At 40.1% G+C, this 23,757-nt stretch overlaps 1 protein-coding gene across 8 annotated transcripts in view; it reads right to left on the bottom strand.

Annotated features, from left to right (window-relative positions):
• Positions 1 to 1,971: 1,971 nt before the first annotated feature.
• The window catches only part of NCOA6 (nuclear receptor coactivator 6), a 47,309-nt gene continuing 25,523 nt past the window's right edge, over positions 1,972 to 23,757 (bottom strand). For 4 of the 8 annotated variants that reach the window (XM_040575586.1, XM_040575584.1, XM_040575585.1 and 1 more), the window contains 7 exons: positions 22,280 to 23,399; positions 16,311 to 16,432; positions 12,552 to 15,530; positions 10,491 to 10,559; positions 8,627 to 8,663; positions 5,784 to 5,932; positions 1,972 to 2,560 (listed from right to left, as the gene is read on the bottom strand). In XM_040575586.1, coding sequence (XP_040431520.1) covers positions 2,514 to 2,560; positions 5,784 to 5,932; positions 8,627 to 8,663; positions 10,491 to 10,559; positions 12,552 to 15,530; positions 16,311 to 16,432; positions 22,280 to 23,399 — 4,523 coding nt within the window. In that variant the 3' untranslated portion in view covers positions 1,972 to 2,513. Of the gene's footprint in view, positions 6,262 to 8,626; positions 8,664 to 10,490; positions 10,560 to 11,279; positions 11,317 to 12,551; positions 15,531 to 16,310; positions 16,433 to 22,279; positions 23,400 to 23,757 lie in introns of those variants that run through there. The other 4 variants (XM_040575588.1, XM_040575587.1, XR_005824779.1 and 1 more) reach the window with 3 other exon arrangements.

The following is a 23,757-nucleotide window of genomic DNA, read 5'->3' as shown; positions in this document are numbered from 1 at the left end:
CAGTGTTCCCAGACCTTGGCCATCTTGGCCCGCTACTCAGCCCCCTCCAGGTTATCAATAATATTCTTGCATGTGGGGGTGGAAATTGGGTGGTAATACCCCACATCTGGTCTAACAAGTGCCAAGGAAAGGGGCAGTGGCTACACTTCCATTAAGAGCATCAGCTTAAGCCTCCTTGCTGCCCAGGGACAGGGCTCCTCCTGCAGAGCTGCTCCCCAGCCAGCCACTGACAAGTTGTCCAGGAAAGGGACACCAATAAAAAACTGAAGCATGCCCTGACCAGGCACCAGCAAAAGGGGTCCCTGGTTCCTTCCCAGGTGCAGGATCTTACATCCACCCTTTCCCAAGGCTCCTGCCAGCCCCTTGCTTTGGCCTGCCCATGTCTCTGTAGATCGTGACCCCGCCCTCAGCTTCCCCCGGCATGCTGCTTTCTGTAATCCTGAGCACATCCCTCTCTTCCTGAGCATACTGATAAAAAAAAAAAAAAAAAAAAAAAAAAAAGGATATTAAAAGAAGCCTTTCCAACTTGCAGGCAGACCAGACTACAGTGCTGCACTAAGCACAAGTGCAGCTAAGCTTGAATGCAGGATCTCACGTTCTGCACGTGTAGCACAAATGCCAAGAGCTTTGGGCTCTGCGCGCCCTTTCCCAGCCTACAGAACATGGACCTCGGGTTGTGAACACAACCCTTCAGTTTCGCAGACTTTGTCCAGCTCCTCATCCCCCCTGCCCCGACCTGACAGGCAATAGCAGCACCGAGGCCAGGCACAGGATGAGGCAGACCCCAGGCTGCCGCACACTTAACCCTCACCCCTGACATTTCAGGCAGACTCAGGGGTAGGACATGGGACAGCAACACCACGGCATGGCCTTTCCACCTCCAGCAAAGTCACCAGGATTTCTGACAGGCTTGCAGTAATTCTGCCATGTCCTTAGCACAAGCTCACCTGTGGAATAAAACCAACTATGTGAGCCGGCCAACTGAAGGCAAGGTTAAGAAACATGGTGGAGGCTGGAAGCAGTAAAATGGGCACTTCAGAAACTCAAATGGCTTCCCACTGACTGCATATGTGAGTGTGAAATGCATGTATACTATATATAAATATTATAAAGATATATAAGAAATCCTACAGGTGTAGATACTTTTTCTGGAAACCAATTTCAGACCACCCCCTGCTAAGGATGAGAAGTGTAAGCACCCGGGGGACAGCTGGGGTTTCAGGGACAGCCAAGGCAGAAGCATGCCCACACCAAAGTCTGACTTTACTACACGCCAGCCACAGAGCATCCAAAGTCTGACAGGGAGGAAGGGGAAAAGTTAGCTTTGCTTCGTGTCCATTACCTTGTGCACAAATGGGCAATTTCTGCCATTGTAAGAGGCAGCACCTGACAATTTATATATATTAAAAGGCTGCCTAAATATGAGTATGTAAAAAAATCTCTAAGAAAAGAAAAAAAGTGTAAATATCTATTTATGCAGAAGGCAAGAAGCAAGCTAGAAAGACTTGCTTCTCAATTACTCACCATGAGAACTCCCTGGAACAAAAAGGCTGACCTACTTTCTGTAGCAGCACATACAAACAAGTCACCACTGATGGCAGTATAACTACCCAAATAAACATGCTTCAGGCTACCACATTTCAGAAAGTCTTCAAACCATTTAATACAGTATTTTTCTCAGCCGTGTTTCCTGCTGAGAAGCATTATTTGTGGGAAGAGCTGTCTTCTGGGTGTCCTCAATATGTATTAATTGCACATATCCTGAGGGCTGGAGGGTAGCGTCTGATTTTTTTCTTGTTGCTTTGCAAAAACAGCTGCATTAGTTAATTCATTTGTGGTTAAACAAATTCCTTTCTAAAGCTCCATATAAGGAGCTTGCAGGCCTAGAGCTCTAAATAATCCGTTCAATCTTCCTGTTTGGAATGATGCTGTTGTTGTTGCTGCTAATAATAATACAACCCAAATTATAGGACAATAACATTTATTTAGAGCATGAGGGATTCCACATTGTACAAACCCTTAAATTTATTTTTGTTTCACTGGTCCATTTCTACAACAAATACATCAGATCTACTATATAATAAAATTATTTACACTTCCAAACAAGATTGGGTTTTTTTATAACCCTCTTACTGCTATTCACATACAGTACTTAAACAACAGCACAATACATTATTTTAATACCTAAAAATGACAACCCTGTATTCTAATTTGTTTATGAAAAGTGGAAACAAATAAATTTACAGTTGTCTTCCCCTCCCCTTCCATTTCTTACAAACACGTTAACCTAATGTGCTAACCCTGGACTTCACTTTGTAAATCCAGAGGGTTTTAAAAGAACCCATTTTTTATATCTATTTATCTGTTTTTTAGAAAAAATCATTTATTGGGAACAGTATAATATTAAAATGACTTACTGTACAGAATTTTATTTAAAAAAGAAAAATCACAGCTCAAAATTGCTATTGATAAATTCACACTCATTTACAAGTTTCATGTTTCCATGCAGTAATTTACTTGGATTTTCTTCTTTTTGACTGCATTGCACTGGCACTCGTTTCTGAAATTAAGAGAAGAAAAAAAGCATGGATACTAAGTTGGTAATCCATTCATGAGAGCTGCACAGATTGCCCTTTTATGTCCCTAAAATCACACCAGAGTGGAAACAGCAATTGACTTTTCACAACACTTAACGCCAAGGGACCCTTCATCCTGATCACAGCCATCAGCAGCAACACAATAACGCAAAGTCCCCACTAGCTTCTGTTACAAACACGCAGATGCAATTTCAGAGTTCTGTGAGTATGAAGTCATAACGTAATGGCCTTAAAAACAGACGTTCTGTATTTGAAACTGTTCTTTAACTTTAGTTCCCCACATGCCACAACTTGCTCAGACATAACGTGGAAGTAAGTCTCCCTGAAACATCCTGTGCAGCTTTGGACACAAACTGCATAAATTATATCCAAGCACAGTACTTGCAGATGGTGTTGTTAGAAAACTTAGAAAAATGTTTTGGAGTCTGCCACAAAGAATCTAGTTGTTTGACTCCTTGGAAAGTCAGATCATTAGTAAACAAGTGTCTTCGTTGTACATGATTCACAAAAAAACAGCTTATGCAGAAAGATACAAAATATTATATAGTACTTCAGCAAAACAACTAGAAGCACTTGCAGAAGCTACAGTGAAACCAGATGACATTTTCAGTGCACTTACCAAGGCACTAAGTTTCCATTTCAAAACAGAAAGAAAAGAGAATTGAGTAAGGACTAAGGGTATATGCATCTTTAGATTTTTTTTTTAAATGTGATTTTAAATGTTGGCAATGTATCTTTGGCTCTTCACAATATTTTCTGATAGCTAGTAGAGCTGTGTGTATTTCAGAGTCAAAAGGGAAAAAAATCCCAAAACTTCTAAAATTAGAAAAGCAATGGTACAACTCTATGGCTATTAAATGCTGCATTAAAAATAAATAAATAGATAAACTTTTCAAAATTTAACAACCCCGAAGCTACAGTAAACACTGAAACAGCCCTTGCTGGAAAGGTACTCTAACGAGTAAAAATACCAGTACAGTACCAGTTTTCAGAAGTGAAACATCTTAACAGGCATGACTTACAGACACTGGAGTTCCCTTCGAACAGTAACACTACTTTTAAGTAGCTTGCTCACCAGCAGCATTAGCTGTAGTCATCCCCACTGCTGCCAAAGTCTGCGCTTGACAGAATAAACGGGTCAGCACTCAGCAGCCTTCAGTGGCTGTGCAGCCATGCAGTCCTGAAGCCCCCGCTCCTTTGTGAGCACCACCGGTCATCCCTCACCTGCTTCTGCCCCAAACCTGCACCCTGACGCAGGCTGTAATGATGAGGACTGATTCTCTGTTTGCCCTCTTCTTTTACAACTATCCTTCTGTTCCTTCCCTCCTGATACTTCCCAAGGGTTATACATACATGAACTGGTCAAAATCTGATTTTCTCTCCCTGCTATACCTAAGTTTTTCCTAAATGCCATTTTTATAATCAGCCTCTATTTCAAAAGGTTTTTTCTCCCAACCCTGCATTCTCTTTAACACGAATTAGCAAGTTTGTCAGGACATAGATCATGTAACCATAGACATCTAGAAGGAGGCCAGGATCATACAAAATATACGTTTTCTTAAGCTATGTTTCACTAATAAACACAAAGAACAGAGTAGGCACAAGTGGCAAACCTCTTTACGCTTCTCACGCTACACCTCCCTAATCCTTCATGCTGAACTCTTCCACAAAAGTGTTCACGTTTGCTTATTTTCTCTACAGCTTTGAAGTAGGCAGTTGCTTGCACAGAGATAAGGTAATCAAAGCCCAGGGTACTACATGATAAACTGAACCTATGCTTTCAAGCAAAACCCTTAGACACCACAGCAGTTTCAGATACACGTTTTAAAAATAATTATTTTAGTTACAGAGGTAAATGAGTAATTCAGTACAAAACCCCTAAGTCAGTTCTGCTATTGTTTAAATTTAATATACTTTTACGTTCCCACATTTTCAGAATTTGACATGCCACTGGTTGTCATCTTTAGGTTTATTCATTACAGCACGTGGGGCAGGTCACACGTTTCAGATAGCCTCAAACTCAGGAAGTATCACTGAATCCATTTTACATTTGCTTCACATTTTTCAAACTCTTTTTCACAATCATGAAATATAATTTATTTTTACAATACAGACTGATTCTTCTGCATTCTGCACAATCCTGCCACAAGAAGTAAGCAGCACTAAAATTTAATTAAATTCAGCAGCCATAAAACTGCAGAACATATAGGGCTCTTCATATAATCTTTGAGAGTCATTAGACAATTACGTATAGCTGGAAATCTCTCAAACTCTTATAAATGCAAATACTCTTACCAGCAAACTTTACCATCTTTAATATGGAAAATGGTTGCTGAATTCAACTTGACTTTTATAATAATTTTATATTAATACCTCTTAGTTCTGTATGTTATCTTTAAAATATTGGTCGAATGTTTCCTCTTGACGGTCTCTCTACCCTCTTGCACAACTTTCATCCATCAGAATTTTTCTGACCCTTAAACGTAAGGAGCTGACACAGTTAGCTTCAGAAATGCAAAATGGCACCACGGACCATGCATTCTGGTAATAAACTTGTCAATCACACAAATGCTGCATACTTTGTTAAAGATTGTAACCCGTATAGAAATAAGGCACGTCAGCAACTGCCAATGCCATGGGTTAATATCTTGAACTTCAGGATTTCATGTGTTTGTGGAAAAAACAGCTGAGGATCTGTGCACAAGCACACAGCACTCCTCGACGGTCGCAGGCTGCCACGCAGGCAGCATTCTGAGTGTGCCTGAGCACGAGCATTTGGCTTGCAAAAGCTGACCGTGCATTTGGGAAGACTTAAGCGTTTTTCTCATGTCTTTCAGACTTGATGAAAAAAATAAAAAGACGCTTTTAAACCCGAGTACAGTCCTTTTAACAACATACTTCTGCCAAGAGAATTCAACTAGGCAAGCTTGCTGAATACTATGTTGATTAGTACTGCAGAAAACACAAATTTAACAATAGGAAATCCATACAAGATTTACTGCCAGTACAGATTTTGGTAAACACTTTAAACCCAACCTGTGTCTAAAATCATTGAAACTAGAGTTAAAAGCACACAACATTTACAAACTGTAAACCATAGTTATGACCCAGTTACTGAAAGGATTATATTCTGGGAAGTATTTTACTTCCTGCCCTCTCCACAGAAATGATGGCTGTGCATTTTACCTTTTGCAGTGCTGGATGCAGATGCTGGTCTGGAGGACCTCTTGCGCTGTCCATTCTCTACAGTTTCCTGTGAAGCGGCAGAATCCTCTGTTCTTGAATTTCTTCTACTTGGAGTTTTAGACTTTTCACAATTCTCTTTTGTCTCATTACTAATAAAGTGGGACAAAATATTTCTGATGAAGTGTAAGAAGGATTATGTTTTTCTATGCAACTCAGACAAGCTGAAGGATGGACCGACACAGGTACCAGTTCCGGACTATTAGCACTGAAGACATGAAATGCTAGAGATACCGGAAGTTTTATCAGATGAAGAATGACCTGAGTAAGCCAGAGTATAGTCCATTTCTATTAAAAATTATCAGAGGATACAGAATTGAGAAGTCCTCAAAGAGAATATTTTCAACATTAGAAGACCAAGAAATTAGATGCATTATAAATTGTCTGCTCTGTTTTCCACAGGTGCCACCATTACTGAAGTCTAGGAAAAGCAAACAAGTTACATTAGAGACTGCTATGATATGGGAATACAGAATTGAAATTGCAGATGAACATAAGGAGGAATTATGAACGCTTAAGCAAGTATGCCAGCTCTTGTTTTCACTACAGAGACTCAGTTAACTGATCTATATGATTTCTTCACACAATAAAAAGCTTATGGTTTACTTAAAACTTTCTTCAAGCTTTACAGTGAACTTATGTTATAAAAAAATAGTTTTAGGTAGCGTGGAAATAAGGTTTCTTGTCACCAGTACAATAAATGGAGTGCTACATGTTGTAATTAAACTCCTCTTTTATTTTGTTACTATTAGCCCTGTAAACTCACCCTGAGGTTTGGGGGTTTTCTATTTAATGCATTTATGCCAGACAATTTCTGATGGCTAAGTAGTTTCTGAACATTAAGCTAAACTAATCTCCTGTGAATTCAAAGATAATTAACCAAATAAATAATTCCACTGAAAATCGAAAAGGAGAAGGAAAACTCATTCTATGACCTTTGTCTGAAACTTGCAAGATTTCATGAAAGGATGCCTTAATCAGAGAACTGATGGGAAAACACACAAAGCAGACCTGTGCATTAGAGGTTCTACTACAGTGTCAGTATTTCAGAGGAAGTCCTACTTTAAGAGAAAAGAAACTACTACAAGTACTTGCAGTTTTAAGCAACAGTTATCTGAAATAAAACACACTTTGTCAATAATAAGGAAAGACAGTCACACATTCTCAAAAGCAAGGGAACATAGAATAAAGCAGAATATGGAAGCACATGAATTGTCTCAGACACAAAACAAATACTGAAATCAATTTCCCCAATAGTCAGTACTATGGGTAGTCTATAAACTGAACCAACCAGGTGACAAACTGGTCTTCCAGTAAGTAACCTGGACAGCAGAAACAACAGCCACCTACTTCAGAGGAGGTCTGGAGGATTGAGTAAGCAAATGGGCATCATCAGCTAAAGTTCAGTTATTAGGGATAATTGTTGAGTTAAAATGAGTGTCCTTAAGTTTGAATTGTTTCACAGGGACCAATAGAACTCTACTCTGATTTTATAGAAGGAACTGAAGTTGGCCCAAGTAAAAATACTTCTGGTGTTTTGTATGCTGCAAGCTTCCTCTGAGGTTTGTATTGTTTACCATTTCACCCTGGGAACTTAAAGCTGACTGCTGTGAATATCAGTCATCACTACATTTTTAGTTTGCCTGAAAACTTTCCTTCTTTTCCAGTCTTGCTCAGAAAGACACCAATCCAGAAAAATCCAAACAGAAAGATACTTGGGATCATTTGATGCGGTCAATGACAGTTCATTTGGACAATCCCCTCATCTGCCAAGAGTCTCACCTTCAGCTTTTTAGAAAAATTCTACCCTAAAAAAAACTTCTCAGAATTTTAGTTCATCTTCGATACAACTACAGAAAGATCCCAACCCATCTGAAGGTAAATATATTTACATATTCAATTCAGAGTCTTTCCTGATCTGAGAAAGTAAATTGCATTATCTCCCTTCCAAAAGAAGACACTGCCTTATTTCCTGATGGACCAATGAAGTAAATTACACCATTTACCCTGACTTATGGGATCACTTCAGTCTGATAAGGGTAGCATCAAAAACATGGCCAGTTGTGCCAGCAGTTATCAAAACACCTTACAAAGATCTGTCATTATAGCTGCCTAGAGTGAGTGTAAGAGCTTGGTGGTTTTAGGATATTACAGAAATAGATCTTGAAAACTGTATTTTCAACAGAACACAGCCGTTTGAAATTTATTCTTTTAATTAGTGAATGTCTTGAAAAGGACAAGATGAAGATTCTACCAGGGTTTCCTACCAGGTTTCAACAAAGTGTCAAAAATCGAACACAAAGAAACTCTGGAGAAAACAATAACTAAAGCACATATAAATTATAAGAAGAAAAAAAAAAAGAAAAAAAAAACAGCTCTAGAAAGACCTACTTTAGAAAGACCTACTTTCAGAAAACAAAAATTCACGACAGCTATTCTGCAGGCTTTTGGAATTGCACTTTAGATTTGTTTTCAGAAAATATCAAATGCCAGAACCATCAAGACCCTTCCAAGATGTGAAACACACAGGTCTGAAAGGATATGAGGAAATACTGCTCAAATCATGAAGACAGATTTGGGAAAACGTTACCTTACATTCTGTATTTCAGCAATGTTTTGAAACAGACAACTAGCCCAATTCTTCAGCATGAAAGAAAGGGTATGGCCAAGAAAGTGACAAGACATCGGAGAAGAATTTTTTAAGTTGCACAACTGAAGCAAAGAGAAAAGGACTTCCTTGCATGAAAGCTGTATCTATTCTGAATCTATATAAACTATCTCCTTACCTTTGACCAGCAACTACGGGAGCATTTGTTTCAAGTTCTACAAGAGAAAAAGATAATTTTTAGGTCTGCTGTAGAATTACATACTTGCTGACAAGGCATGACTATCTCACAGTTGTCTCATTACGTGTTACCATCTGATGAATAAGCTTCCCTCATCTACTGTTACTCTAAAAGCAAATCAAACTCACATATCAAATGAAGTACGACATCAGGCAGTGCTCTCTCTGATTTTGGCCTGCACCAGCTATGACAAAGAAAAGTTAAAAGAAACCCTGTAGAAGGAAACTAACGAGAAACTTTCCAACAAGGGCCTCTCCCTTCTTAAACTTCTATTTTAGTCAGTTTATTCCTTCTAGAGCTTCTACATTTAATTAGATTTAAACCTTAAAAACACTGATCGGAATCTATCATACGTGTTAAATTGTACTTTAACACAATCTCTCTCCTAGTGATTTCACTAGGAAATCAGGCTTCCTTTGAGTCTTCACCACAATAAACAACACTGATTTACATCACATAAGATTTCTCATCTTTTTTTTTTTTATTGTCCACCTTTTAGTTATCCCCATATGTACCAGACACTTCGTTCAAATGGAGTACCTATATCTAAACACAGTACATCATGTGAGAAACTGCCACTGATTTAGGGATTATCATTAAAATGTAACATCTTAATTCACTGTTAGTTTATCACATTACCTATACTGGACTTCATCTCACCCTGAAACACCCCACAGTGTTCAGGACAGTGATGCACAAAACTGTGGCTTTGCCTTTAGGAGCAATTTAGTACTCCAAGTTTGCTGTAATGCACACAAGGAACAAAACTGTAAAAAGAATAAGAAGGCATAATGCTAGTCCTGTTATGATAAACAACTCCTTATGATTTGTATTGTTGGAACATCAGACTCTTCACTGTAAGTGTATATATTACCATGTCCAAAAAACTGTCTCAGTGACAAAAGAAAAGCAGACTAAGAAACATATAGGAAGAGTTATTTTTCTTCCTACCTAAAACTTGAACGGACAGAACACCCAATAACAAAAATCGGTAACACCAGTGCTTTTTTCCCTGAGCAGGAACCTCCTAATATGACTACATAAGCCCTGGTGCAGAGACAGATGTAACCCTGGCAGGGTGCATGAACATCTTTAAAATTAAGTTTTATGAAAGTAACGTAGTACAATTTTTACCTTCTTCAAGCTTAAATTCTCATCGTACTACATAAAGCAAATTGAAGAAAGTGCCACTTTTCATGTTCATGTCCATGTCTATCCACTTTCCTTACTCATCTCAGAAACTGCTTTTTAAAAACACCACAGAATTGATGTGCATGATAATAGATGGCAACAACAAAAAGTCATCTGTCATGGCTCAATCCCTGAAACACTGCAGAGAGTTCATTAAAAGCTTCGAACAGAGAGGAAAAAAAAAAAAAAAGAAGGATTAGAACTCCAAAAATTATGTTCCTACCATGGCTTTGGGAAGTATTTTCAGAAGTGTCCCATATCAGAGAAAACTCCTATTTGCTCTTAAAAACTTCAAAACTCAAACACATCAAACGCATCATTACAAATCCAGTCCTCCAAGCTTAAAACCTGAACTTACAAAAACTGCTTTGGTGACTTTTTCTTTCATTTTATTCATTCCCCTAACTGAAGCTCCAGCAAGGCTTTGGAGATTTCTAAAGCACAACGTATCTAACAGAAGAATAAACTCAACAACAATAATAATAATAAAAAAACACCACCAATCTATGAAGTATATTCATGATCAATAAAAATATTCATGATTTACCATTTTGAGGTAAAAACATAATGAACTTAGTTCACCTAAATTCTGCTTTTCCGAAGTAAGATTTACCTGTTCTTTGAACAGTACTTTCTGATGTTGCAACTGAACTTTTTTTCTGCGTTAAATGTTGAGAGGATGCTAGAATAGAAGTGGAGGGAAAAAGCATTATTTTCAAAGAGAATCGCGATTTTTTTTTTATCATGCAACTGGGCTGCTTTTACAAAATTCTGTATCTTCCAATTTACTGCATTTTTACATTTATAGATGCAATTTTTTTTAACCCACCCACTACTCCCTCCCACCCTAACACCTCTCCCTTTTAAAAAACAAATAACGAAAACAAAACACACACACAAAAACCCTTTAGCAAAGCTACTCCAAGCAAGTTTTCCCAAACTAGAATAAGTAATGAAGTTAAGTATCAAATAAAGCATATTTTTAAAGGTAATATTTTTTCACTAGACACAGAAACCAAAGAAAAACCTAGAAACTAAATAGTTTTGTCTCTCTCTCAGCTTAATGCTCATTTCAAAAGAAGTCTTGAGGAAAAAATAGCATCTTTGTTAATTTGAATTCATACCCTCACTCACTCAAACTGCAAAAGAGCAAAATGCACTCCAGAGGCTCCCATGACGAGCTCTGTCAATAAGATAAAGTGACTTTTAATGTGTTTTTTTAGGTTGTCAAGTTAAAAATAAGATTAAAAAAACAATTCCTGTTAGACAAATGCCTTTCAGTTTTCCCTTAGGTGTGATAATGAACTTATGAAGAGCATGGAGATGTAAAGTTAAAGGTTCCCATTTAAATAAAGAATATTCACTTCCATTTGTAAAAACACAGGTACATTCAGATGCTTACATCGTTGTCCTTCACTAGTTGATACCACCTCCCAAATCTAGAGAGAATGTACACACCGTTACTTTGCAATCAGAATATTCCAGACTGGAAACACAGATTGCTTCACACTTAAGAATAACTGTATCCATACTCTTGACCTTGAAGCTAGATACATTTTCTGATTTTTTCTTACACACTAAGTCAAGCAGCAGCAAGAGCATTTGAGAAGTGCTATCACTGCTTGCTGTTTTAAGACTGCTTTACAGTCTTATGTTATGCTTCTCCTGTCAACGACTTTTTCTCCTAACAAAAGAGGATTCCTTCTATGAAATTCAAAGTAAACATTTAATAATAACATCTAATAGCATATAGCTAAGATGTATGTATCCACATCTAAGACATCTATCCACAGGGAAATGGAAATTCACACTCAAGCTGAAGCTCTCAATTCTACTGATTTAGGTGGATTTTATCTTCTATGATTTTATCTTCTCACAGATAAAATTCATGCCTAAATTCAAGATATGAAGCACAATGGATATTCAAATAGCTTGATTCAAGAGCGATGGCTTATTTCCATACCATTTTCAAAAGATTAAAACCAGCCTCAATAAATAGCAGCGATGTCATAAATGAAGTTTGCCAGATGCTTGAATTAAAACCGTAAGGAAACAGGTCAGATATAAGGGTATTTTATGTTACTGGATGCGACTTACTCTTAATTCCATTTTCAACTGTCTCTGAAATTAACATTTTAACTTTTTCCCTAGACATAAGGTGTGGGTTTTTTGTTTTGTTTTCCCTGGAGTAGCTCAGCTATTTCCCTAGAAGGTTAAGGTCCCCACAGTGGGAACTAGAATTATTAGAATTAATACACAGTATCAGAATTAAGTCCATATATTTAAATATTACAAATATGAAAGGTCTCTGGGAAGACTAAAGCAGAAAAAGCCATCTACCAGTTTAAAAGATGCCTTAAGTATTACTTCTGTCATTGCCGATACATCCAATTTTGCCTCCCCACTTCTGAAAGTTATATGAAGTCACTCCTCTGTTATTACATCATACGTTCACATCAAACACCACATCTAAGCAGTAAATGAAAATTAAGATAAAACATCTGAAATGCGAATCTTGGTGAAAGACAAGCCTGTGTATCGCTCAGATATTAAGAACAAAAAGCAGTGGTCAGCTTATAGCATCTATATTATTGCGTTCATGGAAAAAGGCACCCAAGAAATTTATGAAAGCAAACTCATGTCTTCCATTTAAGCAGGTCAGCAGGGAACTTACCTGTATTTTGTAGCAGTTCGTGATGTGATCCTGTTTTCTCCTCCACCAAACCAACCCCAGTTTGCTCAGCTGGTAAGCCGCTGTGGTTACTACCATTAGTGCATGGTGTTGCAGGTGCAAGCTCTGGGATTACTGGAGTGGTTACAGCTGACAGTGCACTTGTAGGAGGAGTGCTTGTTGATAAGCTTGGAGATACAGAAGCAGAAACAGCAGCAGCAGTGCTAACACTCACATTGCCAGGCCCAGAAGTGCTCTGTTTTGTAAGACTGGGTGCTGGAGGTGTCACAGTTTTATTGTCTAGTTCTGCTGGTGATTGCTCTGTTGCCAAACTGTTTGGGACTGACATTTCTGGTCCCTGACCTTCTGCTTCTCCATCCAAAGCATACTGCTCTTCCCCCTTCTCGAGGGAGCCCGTGACTTTCTTGCATGCTTTTGTAAGTAAGAGTTGACCAATCTTGTCTACTTTTCCCTTTCCCTTACTTGATGAAACAGGACTTCGTCTGTTCCCAGATCCTGGACTGCTCGTAAGAAGAGGTGAAACAACAGGTCCAGACTGTGTCACTGTAACAGAGCACTGGTCACTCGATCCATTGCTTTGAGAAGCTGCCTCCTCGGGACTGAAGTCTTTCGCTGGCTGGGCAGGAAGATGTGAAGAAACATTTGAAGAAGTTGTAGCGGGAGAAGGCAGCTGAACAGGAGGTGCCAAAGGATTTAGAACCAGTGGCCTGCTCGTGGGAATACTAGGAGTGGGGCTGCTAGAGGATGTGCTAGGAGGTGCGGGGGCAGAGGAGAACTTTATATTCTGTGGTATATGTAAGGGACCCACAACAGCGACTGACTGAGGCATTAGGCTAGAGTTAGATGTCATCGGTGCTGTGGGAATTGTGCTTGGCTGAGAGCCTTTCATAACCTGAATTATTGATGATGAGTTTATAAAAACAGGTGTAATGAACTGTGGCCGGGCATTAGACTGAGCTGCCGACTGTCCCTCAGAAACCATAACTTTGTTGCCTACATTAGGCATTGTGACAACAGTAGACACCAACGCAGGTTGCAAGTGAGATGGCAATGGTGCCGACGTATTAGCAGAAGATGTAATAGGGTTTGAAGTTACAAAAACTGTTATCTGGTTGGGTGGTAAAGGACCTGAAATAGAAGAAGAGCTGACAGGCCTTTGCATTACTGGAGGAACATTTTGTGTAACATTTGAGTTTATTTCTCCCAGTTCCTGATGCCCTGGATTTGAACAGGACTCATTATTTTGAGGCAAGCTAAGTGAATTAGATGGTTCTTTGCTAGAGGATGTGTCTTGCAGTGGAGGAATGACAGCTATCTTTTTTAGGTCCTCCACAGTGGTGACTATTGGTGCCATTTCAAGACCAGTCAGCCCAGGGGGCTTAATGGTTACATTAGGAGCTCCAGAATTATCAAGAAGTTGACTCAAAGAAGTTGGTGCTTCCCTCATAGCTGGAGATACCATGGTTTTACTTTCCTCCAGAACTGGAAGCTTACCTGTGTCTAAGGCCTGCCCATCTTTTTTTGACTGTTCCTCTGGAACCAACGTTTTTATTTCCGGAGTAGGGATAGCTTTTAGTTCAATATTGGGCTGGTCTTTGTTACCTTGGACACCTTGTGTGCTTTGGCACTCGTTATCTTGAGGAACACTAAGGCTCTCTTTACTGTCTTCAGCAACAGCAGGTACAGAAACTGTGGGATTCTGATTACTTAGAATGTTATTATTTTGAAAACTTGTTGTCACCGGTGTTGGCAAAGTGGGACCAACCATCATATTTCTTTGCATATCTATGTTCTGCAAGAGAGATGGATTCTGCTGAGTATTCAATGATAATTTAGCCGCTTTTGAGTTTTGTCTGCCAGGGCTTGGCGTTGTTTTCCTGCTGGATCCAGGACTGGACCTTCGACTATTGCTTGGACTTGCTCTCTTTGTTCCTCCAGTGTTGGTTTGTTTTCCTGAATTAATGACCACACCTTCCAATTTGTGTGACTGTGGAGCAGCAAAACTAGACTGATTGTTAATTGTGAGATTTGATGGGGCTTGTCCAATGGCCTTCAAAGTAGTTGGGTTAAGACCTTGCTGATCAAATCCTCTGTTGAGATTAGGCCTGGGAGGTAAAGGAATATTAATCTGAGGAGGGAAAAGACCAGCTATAGAAGCATTGAGTCTCTCTGGAGACAGGCTTATTTCAGAGGGTTCTGTGCTAGGTGGACGGTTATTAGGAGTCTGAGGATAATATGGCCTTGGGCTTGCTCTGTTTGGGGTTTTAGGCCTTGAAGTTTGTGATGGGGTGGCAACATTTGGAAAATGGTGCGTAAGAGTGCCAGGCAGAGAATTAGACTGCTGTTGAGGACTTGCACCTTGGGCAGTTGAAAGTGTGGATGGTCCAGGTTTGGGTCCCGTCATCATTAATTGGTTCTGTGAAACTACTAAATGAGATGTCATATTATTCTGAGCTCCTGATGCTGGGGGGACTTCAGTTCCACCTCCTTCTGGAACGGAAGATACTGATGAAACCTCCCCCAGAGGTGAGCTGGAAGGATTCTGTACATTATCTTGATAAACCATTTTTCTTGCATTGTTTCCCAGAGAAGGATTGCCTGGCAAGGAAATTCTCTGTTTATCAGGAGATGGAGGCACTGACCCAGGACCTTGTAGATTAACCATTACTGGCATGTTACCACTCTGCTGCATTGGCATCCGTTGAGCATCTGGATTCAGAGGTCCTCGAGGTGGGTGAACTCCTTGTGGCACAGGAAGCCTGACTGATTTGGGATCCTGCTGCATCATAAGCATCATCATCATTTGCTGCTGTTGCTGCGGTGTTTGTGGTGGTGCCTGGGCTTGCTGTGGTGGTGGCTGTGGTGGCTGCTGCTGCTGCGGCTGTGGCTGCTGTGTATGTTGCATGAGTTGAGGTGGCATCTGCTGAAGTGGTCTTTGTTCCACTGGCTGAGAAGGATAACCTGAGAAGACATGGTGACATTCATCAAAACACAGAGACTGAAAACATTTTTACTTAATTTATGAATGACCTGCATGACACTGAATTGGAGAACTCTCAACTTCTACCAGCTACTAGCTATTACTCTGGATTCCTGCCACCTCAAACAGTCTCTGTCCACAGGCTTATTTTCACTTAAAAATACAGGGTTGGACTTCCACAAATCAGTTATCCTTAAAGCAAACCTAAAAGTTTGACAGCCACTGTGGAACCTGAACTAGCAAGCTTGTTACAGATCTGACTGCTCCTAGTGTACCAAGTAGATTCTACAATGTATCACTGAGGCAAAAATGGTGCTAAAAATAACCCACGTGGCTTATAACATTAAATTCCTGAGGACTTTGGATTTAATCCTTCTTATGTATAAAGGGTAATTCCAACTGTAACCTTCGTTTCTTAATTCTGAAAAATCAGCTATTGGCTAATGCTCAGATTTTAAGGCACCAGTCTGTACTACTGCTGGATGCACAGGAATCTTTATCAATTATGATACTGCTAAATAATTCTGCAAAGTTCATCATGATACCTGCAGAATGATACATGAGAACATGGCCATCTATTCATATTGAGCTAATTCAAAGAACACACTTAAACAATGGTATCGTTTATTTACTAGGAGGAAAAAAAAAAGCTTTGGACTTGAATGTGTGAGAATACAAAAAATAAAAGTACTGTCACAAAGATCAGTAAAATATCTATTGTAGTTACAACATTCAAATAATCCACATAAAAATCCTACTACCTGGTGGCCTACTTGCAAAGTCTGAAAGTTTAGGGCCTGTGTTATCTACATTCATTCCTTGATCTCCAGACATTGATGACTGATCACTCTCCTCCAGGCCACCTGGACGAGGTTCTGAAGAGCTGAAAGAAAAATAACTGCAATTTAGGTACAGCCTTAACACCAGTGTTTGAATTCTGCTTTTATTATTGTCTCAGCACTTCTGAACAGACCTGCAAGCAACTCATGGAAATACATCAATGCTTCAGGTATAACATGACAAACGTGAACACATGGTTGAGGTCTGCCGACAATTGTTCCTGTACCTTACATACTACTCAAGAAGCAGCAAGATGCCTGTTGCTCTATTTATCTAAGCATTTGTTTCTTTCCTTAGTTAAAAAACTCAAATTCAAGGTAGAAAAAAGAAAATAGGCAAGGGATACTCTGAATTATATATAAATAGGCTTCCTGCTGGATCTAAATAGGCTTCCCTCACATACTGCCATCACATCTCTATTAATAAATATCAGGAGTAGACACACAGCGTTTTATTTCACTGGTATCACCACATACCCAGCGGTGACTAGCTCAGGGTACTGGCGACCTCTATTAATATCACAGCACAAATATATTCACGTATCAGATGTTCAAAGTCAGCTGGCAGAGCTTTCTAGGATGCTGAGGCTCTAGAACCGATGCTCCAGGAGACTGCAGGAGCATTTAAAATTGTTGAGATTCAATGCCCAATACTTCCACTCAATCAGGACAGCTTTTGCAGACTTAGGAATAAACCACTTTTTTATAGCTATCAATACATATGGTCAGAGAACGCAAGATACAGAGGGATGAAGAGTAGAAGACCATAACTGCTTATCTGCTTCATGACTACACCAAGGCTGTAGGGAGATCTATGTAATAAAAGCTCCAAGTTACAGATATCAAAATAGGTCCACTGCCTACAAGGAGAGGCAGAATTACGCCGAAATGCCAAGGACAAAAGAAATTTTCAGCAAAACAAGAACCTGAAGTATTTAAAGGTGGAGAGATCTCTCCTATTTAAGTTTACTTGACAGTGACAGTTTCTGGCATCTGTACAGCTGATGGGGAGAAACCCAGGCCTGTCCTATTGTCCTATTAACTACCTAAAACATGCTCAAAGAGCAGAGTGTGACTTGAAAGTCCCTGAACTTTCACAGGTCGAAAGAAGGGAGAACATAAATCAAGAGAGAAGAAAGTTAAGAAACAGAACCCCTCCAAGCATTACTACTGAGCAGGCAAGTATTGCCAAGGGAAGTATTTGGAGTTAAATCTTTTGTCTAATCCAGCGTATCACTAAGTTTTATGATGCAGTTGTTACAGGCTTACCCGCCCCTGCTAATAAATGTGATGAAAACTGGCAAACCCCAGTCTCTTACTTCAGTATGGCCACTGGCATGAAACCCCAGAGTACACACAGCTGTCGGCAAGCACTGCAGCAAGGGCACGAGCCCGGGGTCTCTGTTAATGCAGCCCACAAACACGCCACTGTACACGCAGCCACATGTCCCAGCAGCGCTGCGTTAGTGGACACAAGTGGGAAAAATTTCCGACAACAAAATCTCCCACAGCAGCTCAGCCTTTGATGTAGGCCACATGGTGCAGGCAACATGAACTGCCTAAAATTGGGAATACCGCCTTAAATTTGTATTTTTGCCACTGGTGATCCCTTAAAACAGGAGTGGGGATTGAAAATGCAACAGTTAAAGATTAGACAAAAAGCTGGTGTGAGAGCATTACCACACAAACAGGTTTACCTAGAAAACAATCTTAGTGTAAAATCAATTCTTAAAAAACACCTCCTGCCTGATGGGTTCCATCAGGCGAGCTACAAACAAAACCTTGCAGAACAAACCTCGAGTTTTATTATACAGTAACAAAGAACAACAGTGACTGTAGGAACACCTGCTACTATAGTTACTGGAAAAATTAAACATAAATGGAATTTCAAATGTCGTTGAAATTCACTGAACATATTTAACAACCACCAGATATCTAAAAAACCATCGAATTCTAAACACAAATAACTAGCATGAAAATAAGTCCGTGTGGGAGAGAGAAACATTCCTTATTTGTTCTTCCCTCTTACTGCTCTCAGCGTAAGAAGGCACCAGCTGCACAGCACGGATTATCAGAGTTTCCTAAGCGAACCTCCAGCTCTACCAGCTGCATTGCCAAGCACAGCTTGCAGACGTAAAATCCCAGTCAGAGGGGAAGAGAACTCCAGAAGAGAGACAGCAACCCAACAAAAACCAGGACTGCAGATGGTGAAATAAGCCACACAAAAATCAAGCTACGGAGAAGAGGCGAGCAGAACCAGCCCTGCTGACGTGGTACAGTGCTCTGCTACGGCTTTACTTTTATAGAAAGGCACTTGTTCTCCGATGCTAAATTAGCTTCAGTTCCCACGTGTGCAGCGGGGCTGTTGCTTCCAGACCTACCACTAAAAGCTCTCTGAAGCTGGCTGAGGGAAGCCTCCCGTGCTGTGTCCCACGGTGCTGTTCTCCAGGCGCTCATCACCTCCACGCAAGGCGCGCCACGCCAGGCACCACGTGTCTTGATGCCAGCGGCAGCAGTGTCTTTACCACGCACCTTACTTCTCTCCTACCAGCACATGTGGTCAAGGGCTGCCAACAGGGCAATGTGAAGCAACTGTTTGCTTGTCCTGATATTTCATACACTTAACAACACATTTTTCTCCACCATCACCTTTCATCTAGCATCTTTTTCCCTGTTTTCCATCCTGTTTCCTACGTTTTTCACAAACAGACACAATCACTTTTAAACCACCTATTTATTCAAAATGTCTCAGTTTTTATTTCAATGTTTGATTTGCTCAGTTAGGCAAATCCTGAAAATTATTTTTAGATTCAGGTGAATAAACTTTTTCAGTAGTACACTTACCCCGTTTAACATTCCCATATGGCCCAGCCTACAAACCGTTTCATTAATGGTACTGCTGTATGATTACAACTCCACAACAATTTCTAACAACAACAAAAACTGAATCGTTCTTAGTGTCATTATCAAGTTAGCTGCATTTCCAAACAAGGTTTGCTGCTTTGAATTCTACAATTCTGAAGAATAACTACAGAGAAGCCGTGATGAGAAGCACCTATTTGTTTCTGATACAAAAGGTATCGATCCAAGTCAGACTTAAAAGAATCCGCAATTCCGAGCCAGGTAAGCGCTGAGCTTGGCTAACTATGCCAAGGATGCAGACAGTGAGTGAGGCAGGAAGGAATCATGACCAGCTTCGACTTTGTCTGCACTGTAGTCTCCCTTCTTTTGCTGGAGAACAGTCTCACCTTTTCACTCTAACCCATTTATGAGGATAACACCCTTCTGAATGCTCCTGCAAGGACAGAGGGATTAACACACAGCCAGTTAAGAAACAAAATGCTAATCCGTATCAGGTGACAAACGCATTATTCTGCAAATAACAATGCCAGGAGAAAGTTCACTGAAAATCAAAGTGATAGAAGTAGGAAGTAGTATTTCTTTTGTTAAGTAAGCAGAAATCTCATTAAAAGCATCATTTATGAGCTAGAAATTCTTTTAAATTTTTAGAGCTCAATAGGAAAAACTTTAATTTAGGCTTCTTTTATTTTGAAAATTTTATAACAAGCAAATAGCCTTCTGGGGCTTTGTAAGCTCGAGGGAACTTTATCTATCCATTTATTGATATTCCCAGGCCACACCGAAGCTGGGTAATCATCAGAAAGACCAATGAGAACAGAAACATAATAAGGCTTTTCTTTAATGATTAATGGATTTTTTTTTCAGAATAGAGTGTCAACTCTTCTGCTCCCTCTGAACCCTTTGTGATTTCCATGGCAATACAGCAGTGATTGCTATTATTTTACTGAAATCTATTTAGAATTGAAGCAGTTTATTTCTACACATAGCACCAGACCTTCCCTCCTAGAAATACATGGCCATTTTTGCATCTAATTTGGGGCAAAAAGAACTGGCTTTCCATAAAAGACACAGATGATGAATAATGACACAAGGATTGCATATTTTACTTTGTTGCAAATGATCAGCAGTGCCTACCAGTACTACAAATCGGTGTTGGTAGCATTATGCAACAAGAACATTTTTGATTGAAAGAAAAGACATTGATACTGTTATAAAGATATCTGGACAGCTTTAAGGGTTTGGTGAACAACAAACAAAAGTATGTTTGCTTTTATTCAAAATTTTCTGAGGGGCTTGCGGATTGAAAGCAGAAAGACGTGTTCTACTGTTCTACTACGACTTGTATTCTTTAAACATGGACCACACTATACTACCTTTTGCAATAAACTGTTAAAAGCCCCTCTTGCCAGATTAACTGCACTCAAATTTCTGGAATGCCAAAATGAAGACACCTACGTGCCCTCATACACCTCCCTTCCACATAAGTGAAGACTAGCCCAGCCAGAAGCTCGGCGCTGCACTGCGTCCTGCCTTGCAAAGGTCCCCCTACCCTGCTCCTCGTGTCGCGACTGGAAGGAGCCCTGCTCTACGCGTTCCAGAAGCTGACGATGCCTCACGGGTTAGGTGCTGCAAAAGAAGTGCTACCTTAGTTATGGTTTCCAAGACACCAGTGTTGTAGTCTACATGTGTTTTGGCCACTTGGTCCCAAGTTACTTAAACAAGGTTCCTCCATAGATTGTGTACACATTAATTTGCGAAATCAGAAGGCCTGTTTTGCAGGCCATACCATCACTTATACATACAATGAAATAGCAAGTATTTGAAAGACTTTTTTCAGAGTCTCTTAAACCAGCATGCTTTGCTTTACCTTCTTCTCTATGCAGCACTTCTACACCGCCAAAATACAAGTAATAGCTCCTGCATTTTACAGTACTACAGAATTAACATAGTTAAGGACTGTCACAAAAGATCACTTGCAACAGGTTATGCAAATTTGGATATTCTTGTGTTGTAAATTTGTGCAGTTCTTCCATTCTTTCCTAAGTGAACTGGGAGAAAAAAAAAAAAAAAGACATTTCATCACATGGATTCCTGTGGATTCCTGTCAATGACCCTGTGGCTCACCTGCAGCCAAAGGTTATATATATATATATATAGTACATAATTAGATATAGCATTATCTGCCTACATACTCATTTTAGCTGAATAAAGATACAGCAGGAGTAGTCAACCACACTGTGCTGGCATTAATACACTGCCAACAACAAAAGATCACAGAACAGCTGGCCAACAAAATATACCAGTCAAAGAAGAATCAAAAGATTCAGCAATCTTGTATTTCTACTACATTGATATGTTCATTTTCTCTCAAATACTGTTGCATTTGCAGGTTCTCTCTCAAGGCTTGTGGCTTTTTTTTTCCTCTTAGCCTATCCTAGGGCAGGAAGGCCAGCATTGCTTGGGCTTGTTATCCCCATACCAGAGAGCACCACACTCGAACTCCTAGCTGCAGCTTCAACTAAAAGAGAAGTCCAACTCGGTCCCAAGCAGAAACACACAGATATACACGCATCTCAGAAAACAGCCCCCACCCCCCACCCCCCCCAGTCTATACAGCACATCGTAATACAGAGGTTTATAACTCTTCTGAAAGCTGAAAGTACTTCCCAACCTTTGATGGTGGCTGTCAGACTGCCCGAGAATGGCGGCCTCCTCTCCAAAGGCCACGGCCCCATGTGTCCACTGACATTTTAAAACAACTTCTATACCTCCTCTACCCAGTAAATGTAGTGAACATTGCTGTTTTGAATAGGTTTATAACTGAACTAGGATGTTTGCATCTTTTTCTTTATCCTGAATGAACTTTCCAGGGGCAGACTTGCCATGGCACTATCATTTAACGCTTAAGAGAAATTGCTAACATATGAAATAATACAGGGCTCACTGCATGCTTGCTGAGAAAAATATTGACAAGTTGCCAGCAGGACTTTCCCACGTCCCATATAAAACCAATGTGATATTACACCTACTTCGTCTGTTCCAGTTGTTGATTGTTTTTCTTCTTCCTTGGAGGCTTCTTCTTTTTTGGCTTATTGGCATTCTGATTATTTTGTTTGTTGTTCACACCAAAGTGTCCTGCCGATATGTCACTTTGTAGAAGGTTAACCAAGAGTGGACTTGTGAGCGTGACATCTTTATTGACAGGAAAACCAGGATTCTGTCCACAGGAAATCTGATTCCCATTTGGCGTTCCACTAAACCCAGTGCTGAAAGGCAGTCCGTGGCCAGAGAAATGACTCCCCGAAGCATTGTTGTTTCCTTGCATTGCTTGCATATGGGAAGGCACCATGTTTGGCTGCTGCACAGGAACATCAGGTAACATCTGTGTCAAGCTCACATCATTATTAGTTGTTGTAGTAGTATCCCCAAGTTGCTGAGATATGTGGGTGCCAGGTCCAGTAGGTCTTAAAACTTGCCCTTGCATCCCCATAACCTGAGAAGGGTTACCGTTCACAGGGCCTTGCTGTGCCATCATCTGCCCAGTGAACTGCACCATGTTACCCTGCATGTTTGGGGTTGGTCCTCTCATCAGTTGAGCTGGCCCCGTCATAACATTGGACTGGTTTTGAGTATTAAAAGGCTGTTTATTTCCTTGCATTTGAGTGGTCATCATCTGTTCCATCATCGAGTTTTGCTGTAACAAGACCTGGCCTTGAGGTCCCATCATCTGATTGTGTGTAGACATCATCTGTTGTCCCTGCTGGGGAATCATCTGTTTGGGCGGGGTCATCCTTTGGGGTGAAGGGCCAAGATTTTGGTTCTGTGGTGTTACCATCATTTGGCCTTGCGGCATGAGCTGAGTTCGAGAAAGTATCATCTGGTTTTGAGGGTTCAGCGATCCCTGAGCCTGAATGTTTACCATCTGTCCTTGTGATGATACGATTTGCTGATGCATTCCCATAAGCTGAGACTGTGGTCCTTGTTGTGGCTGTCCCTGTATGTTGCCCATGTTAACTTGTGGCACCCCACTAGCACCAGCCTGCTGGTTGTTCATAGTTCCATGAAGTCCCATTAAATTGGTCTGCATCATATTTGGTGGGCCATGTGGTGCTTGCATCTGATTCTGAGGAGGTCCAGATCCTTGGCCACCTTTAATAGAAAAGGCCAATTAGGAAACAATTGGAGTGGTATAAAGTTTTCACATCTGATGTTGAGTAGAACTCCAAAATTTATTTTCCTCTATTTTCTAATGAAAGCTAGGATATCTGACACATTTGCAGTCCTATGCTATGATGTTTGATGCTACAGATAAACATTAGGTGTCAAAAGAGAAGATCATACTGGCACTTCAAAACAAACACTTAGCCTGGCACTTCACGTACATACGACACTGCAGAATGACTGAAATTCCTGGTAAGCCTTATCTGCACATAAGTTTAAAAATATTCCACAATAGCACCTAACTCAATGGAACAATTCCCAACTAAACTAAGCTTCAAAATTGAGG

Source organism: Cygnus olor, chromosome 16 (genome assembly GCF_009769625.2).
Source record: "Cygnus olor isolate bCygOlo1 chromosome 16, bCygOlo1.pri.v2, whole genome shotgun sequence".
NCBI classification, from domain to species: domain Eukaryota; kingdom Metazoa; phylum Chordata; class Aves; order Anseriformes; family Anatidae; genus Cygnus; species Cygnus olor.
Note: the sequence above shows the minus strand (reverse complement) of the source record. Positions and strands in the feature narration are given on the sequence as shown.